Source organism: Mandrillus leucophaeus, unplaced genomic scaffold (assembly GCF_000951045.1).
Source record: "Mandrillus leucophaeus isolate KB7577 unplaced genomic scaffold, Mleu.le_1.0 Scaffold3, whole genome shotgun sequence".
NCBI classification, from domain to species: domain Eukaryota; kingdom Metazoa; phylum Chordata; class Mammalia; order Primates; family Cercopithecidae; genus Mandrillus; species Mandrillus leucophaeus.
In genome coordinates, this window is record NW_012103142.1 from 14,810,229 (window position 1) to 14,819,222 (window position 8,994).

The 8,994-nt window shown below is 40.9% G+C and overlaps 1 protein-coding gene across 1 annotated transcript in view; it reads left to right on the forward strand.

Annotated features, from left to right (window-relative positions):
• MEP1A (meprin A, alpha (PABA peptide hydrolase)) overlaps positions 1-8,994 on the forward strand; it is a 55,634-nt gene that overhangs the window by 41,219 nt on the left and 5,421 nt on the right. Inside the window, exons 10-13 of the mRNA XM_011986870.1 lie at positions 1,194-1,409; positions 4,895-5,359; positions 6,354-6,527; positions 7,025-7,325. Coding sequence (XP_011842260.1) covers positions 1,194-1,409; positions 4,895-5,359; positions 6,354-6,527; positions 7,025-7,325 — 1,156 coding nt within the window. The remainder of the gene's footprint in view (positions 1-1,193; positions 1,410-4,894; positions 5,360-6,353; positions 6,528-7,024; positions 7,326-8,994) is intronic.

The following is an 8,994-nucleotide window of genomic DNA, read 5'->3' on the forward strand; positions in this document are numbered from 1 at the left end:
AAAAGAATTCCTCAGTAAGAATTACTTAGAAACCTAATCTACTGTCAGCAATTTTTTTTTTTTTTTTTTTTTTTTTTTGTAACCCAGGCATTCAATATATAATTATAATTCAGAGGTCTCAGGCAAGTTCAAATACTGAGAAGAAGCTACAAAGGAATATAATTTGCCCTGCATTAATATTAAAGTCATTGTGATATTTTAAGCGTGGTAGGAGGCTTATTTAAACCATCATTGCTTGCTGCTGATATGAAAGGCAAGTGCCTCAGTGTGAGGCAGGATGAAGCTGGGAGCATCACGGAGCAACACTGGAGTACCCAGCACTATACTGTACACTTACTTTATTTTTATCTTGGGAAATGTTTTGATTGAAGCGTTTTGATATGGAGTTGAGTGTTGGAACACAGGATAAAGAACTTCTTCATATGCAAGAATTTTTCATTGTGCTTGACTTTGACAAGTGTGTGGTTTACCAAATGATACATTTGTTTAGCTACCTGATTGTTTTTAGAGGAATGAGTTTTGAGTAAACCTGAGTCAGGTAAACCCCATCTCTGGCACTAATGTAGACACTTTTCACCCTCTTCAGTGTCCTTCCAATGCCTTCCTTTACATTCAGGAGAAATTTCCATTTAGTCTCTAATGTGTCCTGAATAGCCCTTCTTATAATATAGTAAAGATTATTTTTTGCCACTGATTATTTTTGCCACCTAGTTATTAGGCTAGCAACAGGGGAAATTGAACCCTTATCATTGTCAATGTTTAAAACCAAATCTTAACCCTTTGAATTCCACAGTGTCTTATACAATGATGAGACCAACCCAACTCTTTTCCTTGGAATGAATCTCTAATTTAAATGACGAAGTCAATGAGAATAATAGAATTCATCTCACAGACACCAAATTCCATCAAACATTGCTTGAAGCCTGTGTTTCTTTAAGTCAGAGGTATACATTTCACAATCTTGGAACAAAGGCAATCAAACGCAACAGTGGAGAGCAAGCTTTAGCCAGTGACTAAGTCCATTGAGACAGAGAATGTTTGTTGAAAAATGTCCTTCTTTTTACTTTCCACTGAAGAGTTCTAGCTTTTGTTGCCTGGACAATGGCCATGGTTCACATTTCACTTTGTTTGGGTGGACAGAACCTTGGGGTGTGGGAAGCCAGACGTGTGATGTCTGGGTGCTCTTTCCATAGGTGCCGGCTACTTCATGCAGCTCAGTACCAGCTCAGGGTCCGCGGAAGAGGCAGCCCTACTGGAGTCTCGGATTCTTTATCCAAAGAGGAAGCAGCAGTGCCTGCAATTTTTCTATAAAATGACCGGAAGTCCTTCAGACAGACTCATTGTCTGGGTCAGGAGGGATGACAGCACAGGCAATGTTCGCAAGCTGGTAAAGGTGCAGACTTTTCAAGGTACTTAGAGGCATCCACACAAGGAATGGATTGGGTTAAAATCTGGGATCCTGCTTCTTCTCCTCCTTCCCTCTTTCTTCCTACTCCTCCTTCTTCTCTCTTGCCTCTTCCTTTTCCTCCACCCACTTCCTCCTCTTCTCAGAGCTTAACATAATGTATGGCATGTTTTAATTACTCTATGAATGTTTTAACCACTGAGAAATTAGAAGCAGTATCTTGGGCTTAGGTAGGGATGAAATATATTTTTGTAAGAAGCCAGTCAGAATATACAAATCCAGTTTTCACTAGAAATTTAGAGAAAGCAAAGGCCAAGACTGAGAAAATGGATGGTTCAGGAATGGAGATAAGAAGCTAAAAGACCTGTGGGAATTGATGTTGCTGGAGAGAGAGTAGTTAAATAGTTGACCAGCTCATGCCTGGAATCCCAGCACTTCGGGAGGCCGAGGTGGGCGGATCACAAGGTCAGGAGATTGAGGTCATCCTGGCCAATATGATGAAACCCCGTCTCTACTAAAAATGCAAAAATTAGCTAGGCATGGTGATGCACACGCGTGTAGTCCCAACTACTTGGGAGGTTGAGGCAGGAGCATTGCTGGAACCCGGGAGGCGGAGGTTGCAGTGAGCCAAGATTGCACCACTGCACTCTAGCCTGGCAACAGAACAAGACTCCATCTAAAAAAAAAAAAGAAAAGAAAAAGAAAAAGAAAAAAAGTTGACCATAGTGTTTTGCATCTGTTTCAGAAAAACAAATGACACCATTATTTAATATGCTGATGTAACTTGAAGCCTGCTTGTGAAGTTGGTGGCAAATAAGTCATTTGTATACGTTAACTTCCTATAATCACTTACATGTTCCTAAGTGTCGCTTTGAATATTTACATAAGAAGGTCAACATGTAAATGATTACAGATGGAGAAACTTTTTGTTGAAAAGTAAGAAAGCTTGTCTCCCTTTTCCTAGTTATGAATGAACCACCACCACAAGAAAAGAAAGCAAATACTTTGTTTATAACTCTGGATCTTGATTTATGGCCAGATTATCCTAGCATCCAACTGCCTACCTTAGCATTTAATTTATCCATTGAAATGAGTCCAGAGAAAGGAATTAGTTTTTATATATCTGCTGCTCTTGAAGGAGAAACCTTCCTTAGAGGTCACTTGTAAGAATAGGTGCCCAAATCGCCTATATCCAAGCCACTGTGTGGGCTGCCTGGGAACTCTACAAATCACAGTTTTGAGGGGCTCACTTTTCTGGTTGAAATTTATCATAGTTTACATGATGAAAGGATGACAGCTAGATACCCTTTAGGAGTTGAGGATGTGTTATGTTACCAAGGATTGTAAATATTTAATGAGAAAATGAGTTGGAGTTTCAATAGTATTGATGGGAGCTGTTATCACTCACTTTCATCTAAAGCTAAAAGTGTTACTTCTAAGCATAAAACCAACCAAGCAAACATCGCATGCTTAATTATTTTCTTACACTGCTGTGCTTTGTGTTTCATTGAATTCAGAGTATGTCTGTGTAAGTTCCCTGGGAACACTATATGAATGGGTTTTTAAAGTAGTCTGTTCCGATACTGGTTTGTCAATGACATTTTTCAAAAAGGTTAATTGAATATCACTTAGTGTTGTTTATGTGATATTCAACTTAAGACAGTTGCAACCAATTTGAATAGCTTTTAAGTTTTGCAAAATGTATATTTTGACCAAAACAGTTACACACAAAATATGTCCATATGCATATCTGTATATAATATATGTTGCATACGTAATGCTTATATACAAACTTACATGAAAAATGTTTGCATACAACTATGTGTATGTACACACACACGCACACACACACACACATTTTTACTGAGGCCAGGACTTCGTCATAGATGACAATTCTGAACTAACAAGGATTAAGTTTGTCTCAAACAATCTTAGTAGCGTTGTTGCCTGACTGATTTAGGGCAGCCCTGTGGAAGCATATAAACGAAACCTTCTTAAAAATTTCACAGATGAATCTTTGCCTATATGGTATAGTCTCCTGGGTCTCCTTCCCAGTACCAAATTCCCCCATCTCAACCTCATTTTGACATCCTATATTAAGAAAAAACAAAGCAGGTACTCATCAGCAAGAACGGAATCCTATTCTCTTGACAGAATTCCCGTGATCTATAATCTGCTGGATAAATAGTTCAAATCCTATATCTCTGTTCCTATTCCTAGACTTTCTGGCACCTATTGCCCTTCAAGTCCATGTGTGTTCCAGTAGGCTGCAGTGCTCTGCCCAGGAGACTGCAGCTACCTAGATTTGTATGTTACGGAGGTGGTCGTGTGCTTTCTCTAGCTCTCTCCTGTGTTCCCATGTAACCTAACCACACAGACCATAATCAGCTCCACCCTAGGAAACAGAATATTGTTAGACCTGTCCCTTGAAGTTGTCCTTAAAGAGAATGGCCTGAAAACAAAGGGAGATTAAAGGTCTTTTCCATTTCAGGGAAAATATAGTTCTGTAAGTAGATTTCTGGTTAAAAGACACAGAAGAAGGAAAAAAGACACTCATCTGTAGGAACTCAGTTTGGCCAACATGACTTCCACTTGGAAGCATTTTTCCTCTCCTCTTCAAGCCCAACTCTAGGGAATATCCTGTGCAAAAATACCAATGTAGGTGCATCTCTTTGGGGAATTGAGTTGCTCTGCTTTTGCAGTTTCCTCTCTCCAGTATCCCCAAGCTCCTGTCTGGCTTTGTATGCTGTTCAACGGAGGATCCCATGTTCTAGAACAGGCTTCTCACCATCTTTCCTCAGCTCTTAATTCAAAAGTCCCACCTCTAGTTCTTGCTCACAGAAAAAGCAAGTAGACCTAATCTTTATTAGAATGTGAATTTCTAGACAAGAGTACTCTCTTTGGATTACCTCGCTCCCCTACATGGTGGACTTTCAGATAATATAAGGAAGAGAAAAAAGTCTAGATGTTGGAGAGGGAGTCAGTTTCAGGTAGGGAAGACTCAGTTAGTCCTACAAGTTATTATCTGCTCTTCAGCATTCCTTATAGCTCTCTGGCAACAAGTGACAGGTCAGACCATATGCAGTTACTATTTTTTGACTTTTGGCTTACAAAATGGCTATTTTATATGATTCAGCCTAACACTTGGGCTTTCATTGCTAACATTAGGGGTTACACTTGAAACCAGCCCACTCAGGAGGAAATCCAGAACCTGGATTCTTATACTGATAGTGGAAAACAAATTCATGGTTAAGACTTGAATGTGAATTTTAAAATAAATCATAGTATTTTAAGAAACCATTTTTCCTTATTAGATATGTAACTTTGGAAAAGTTACTTAACCAGTTTATAATAGTACCTATGTTATAGGGCTGTTGTGAGGATTTGATGAGATCATTTACGGAAAGCACATGGCACTGTGCCAAACTCACAATAAATACTCATTAAGTGTTGGCCACAATTCTCACCAGCCTTGTTCTCTGTCCTCAGGAGATGATGACCATAATTGGAAAATTGCCCATGTGGTGCTCAAAGAGGAACAGAAGTTTCGCTACCTTTTCCAGGGCACAAAAGGCGACCCTCAGAACTCAACCGGGGGAATTTACCTGGATGACATCACTCTAACAGAAACCCCCTGCCCCACGGGGGTCTGGACAGTCCAGAATTTCTCCCAAGTCTTGGAGAACACCAGCAAAGGGGACAAGCTTCAGAGCCCTCGATTCTACAACTCAGAGGGCTATGGTTTTGGGTTAACTTTATACCCCCATGGCAGAGAAAACTCTGGCTACCTGAGACTTGCTTTCCATGTGTGCAGTGGGGAGAACGATGCTATCCTGGAGTGGCCAGTAGAAAACAGACAGGTGATAATTACCATCCTCGACCAGGAGCCCGATGTCAGGAACAGGATGTCCTCAAGCATGGTGTTCACTACCTCCAAGTTGCATACATCTCCAGGTGGGTGGTGTCAGCATAAATAAGAACTACTCCTCGACCCAGAAAGGCCCACAGATGTGATTCTGTTGTGCAAGAAAGAGTAACGTTCCCCTCACATTGTCTCCTTGGGAATACCAATAACATAGTTGTATTGGAATTTCAAGTTAAGATTTTCAGTGCCATGATATCCTCCTTCCCTTTCCTAAATTCACTCATCAAACATCTATTGAGGGCTTACCATGTGCCAAACTCTGTACTAGGTACTTAGAATACCAGTGAATCAGGTGGTCCCTGCCTCATCGAGTTCATTGTGATTGAGGAAACAGATACTGCTAATCATTTATCAAATACTCAGAACTTGCTAGGCTCTGTGCAGAGCTAGTGTACTTACTCCTAAAATAGTACTCAATGTTACTATGTTCATGAAATAAACTTACATCAGTAAAGAAATGGACAAACTTTTTTGTTTTTTTTTTTTGAGATGGAGTCTTGCTCTGTCACACAGACTGGAGTGTAATGGCGCAATCTCGGCTCACTGCAACCTCCACCTACCACGTCCAAGCAATTCTCCAGTCTCAAACTCCCGAGTAGAGACGGGGTTTCACCGTGTTGCCCAGGCTGGTCTTGAACTCCTGAGCTCAGGCAATGCACCCGCCTCGGCCTCCCAAAGTGCTGGGATTACAGGTGTGAGCCACTGTGCCCGGCACTATTTTTTTTTTTTTCAAAAGAGAAGACTTAAGCCTTAGAAGAAAGAAGTCGTAGCTGTCCCTCTCTTTTCATTAAGAAAGTCACTCAGTAGCAGACAACAGATCACTCAGAGCTGTGATTCTCTGCCTCTCCCATCTTTCAATTCTGAATTGCAGTTCTCCTGGAAAGAGTAAATAGCCTAATTTTTTTCCAACATGGTTTTTTTTTTTTTTTTCTGATTTACAAAGCCCTGTATCCTTATCAAAGACAAACTGGAAAGTGAAATCTAAAGAGGTAATGTGATTTTATGTTACCTACAACTTTGCAGTGATAAATGACACTGTCATCTGGGACAGGCCGTCCAGGGTAGGAACCTATCATACAGACTGTGATTGTTTTAGAAGCATCGACTTTGGCTGGAGTGGTTTCATCTCCCACCAAATGCTGAAAAGGAGGAGCTTCCTGAAAAATGATGACCTCATCATGTTTGTGGACTTTGAAGGTACTTTTGTTGGTCTTCCTGAGTAAATAATCCTATGCTCTTGGCACTCTACTAATTTTATCCTGATTTTAAAGCACACATAGAGGGTGGGGATGAGGTTAAGAAAAATGTGTTGTAGGAGAACCACATTTTATTCAATTGGTCAAGGACTCACATCTTTATTTTAACTGTCCTTGAAAGAAACTGAAATTTTAGTGTCATCTTTTCGATAATTTTATCAGAGGTAACAGTTCGCTGATTTCAATTTAGTTTCCATCAGTCTATCCTTGCTAACTTTATGCTTCCTTTTGCAAATTCGATAAATAAAAATGTGACTGGATTACTTTAAAATAAAAATAGCTAATACTATGGGAATCAGCTGGATTCAAAGCCACTTTTTCATGTCACTAAGGGTGATGGGAGATAGAAGCAGGCTGGGGAACTTTCACCAGAAGTGGGAGTTAATTGTAGTCAGTTACTAATCCTGGATCTTCCTCATGACCCTCTATTTCCTGAAGATATCACCCACCTCAGCCAGACAGAAGTTCCCACTAAAGGCAAAAGACTGAGCCCCCAAAGCCTCATTCTCCAAGGCCAGGAGCTGCAGGTCTCCGAAGAAGGTTCGGGAAAGGCCATGTTAGAGGAAGTGCTACCTGTCAGCCTGAGCCAGGGGCAGCCCAGCCGACAGAAGCGGTCAGTGGAGAACACAGGTCCCCTGGAGGACCATAACTGGCCACAGTACTTCAGAGACCCATGTGACCCAAACCCTTGCCAAAATGATGGCGTCTGTGTGAACGTGAAGGGGATGGCGAGCTGCAGGTAGGCTCTGTGACCGGGGAGACAGGCAGGCCAGCAGACCTGGGCTGCATGCATGCTTACCCCTGGTAAAGGGTGCTATTTGCAGAGTAGGGCGAAGACTACCTCAGGTGATCAACTGGATGCGGTTTTCCTTGACTCTACAAAGGTGTGCCCTGGATTCATGGGCTTACGCTGCCAGGACAGAGGTGTCCCAGGTCTCCTTGTCTCTTGACTTCCACCTCTTTTCCTCGTCTGGGGTATTGTCAACAGCATCTTGGATGTTGTTGGAATTTCTAACTCTAACAACATCCAAGATGGCGTTCTATAGTCTGTCATTTACACAGTGCTATTATTACAGTTATATTTTCAATATTAGTAGTAAGAACACCTGATATTTCTGACCCCTTGTTATACATTGTGTAGTCCCCTGAGCATCTTCCACACATGATCTAAATTCATTCTCACTGCCACCTCTGACATAAGGGCTCTTCTTATCCCCAATTCGTGTATCAAGAAGTTGAAGCTTAGAAAGGTTAAGCAATTTATCTAAAACGTACCCAGATGGAAAATGCTGAAGCTGGGACTTGCATCTAGGTCTGTCTGGCAGCACAGTTTGCTATATTTAATAGTTATTTTTATAATGTTTGCTTGCATGAAACCCTAAAAGCTGTTTCACAAAAGGAGGTATGTGATGACAGAAGTAGCAGTTCCATTTGAACAGTAGCAGATGAAGGAACTATTCTGCCTGCCTCAAAAATTTACATTTCTTCTGAGTTCTTTTTAGTTTCCATGTTTTTTTCTTTTTGTAGCTTTTATTTTGAAATAATTTTAGACTTACAGAGACAATGCAAAAATACTACAGAGGCTTTCTCTATACCATTCACCCAGCTTTCCCTAATGTTAGCATATGACACAAACAGTAGTACAATTAGCATAGCCAACAAGTGAACATTGGTACAATGCTAGTAAATAAATTACAGGCCTTATTCAGCTCTTCCCAACTTTCCCACTAATGTTCTTTCTCTGTTTCAGGATCCAATTACGGATCTCATGTTATATTTAGCTTTTATGTCTCCTGTCTCCTAATCCCCTCCAATCTGGGACAATTCCTCAGTTCTTTCTTGTCTTTCATTACCTTGACACTTTTGGAGATCTCTGGTCAGGGATTTTTTTTTTTTTGGTTCATCTTGTTCTCTCATGATTAGATTGAGGTTTCACATTTGTGGCAAGATTAGTAAAGATGTGCTATGCCTTCTCACTGCATCACGTGAGCGGGTACATGATGCCGGTACATGTCAGTACTGGTGATGTCAACCTTCATCATCCGGCCAAAGGCATGTTGGCGTCTCCACTGATGAGTTACCGTTTCTCCCTCTGTAATTGATGTTGCAGGAAGTCAGGGACCCCGAACGGAGGCTGAAGCCGCGGCAGAAGAACATAAATTGTGAAGATTTTATGGACATTTATTAGTTCCCCAAATTAATACTTTTATAATTTCTTACGCCTGTCTTTACTGTAATCTCTGAACATAAATTGTGAAGATTTCATGGACACTTATCCCTTCCCCAATCAATACCCTTGTGTTTTCCTATGCCTGTCTTTACTTTAATCTCTTAATCTCTTACGCTGCCAGGACAATGTCATCTTCTTCGTAAGCTGAGGAGGATGAATGTTGCCTCAGGACCCTGTG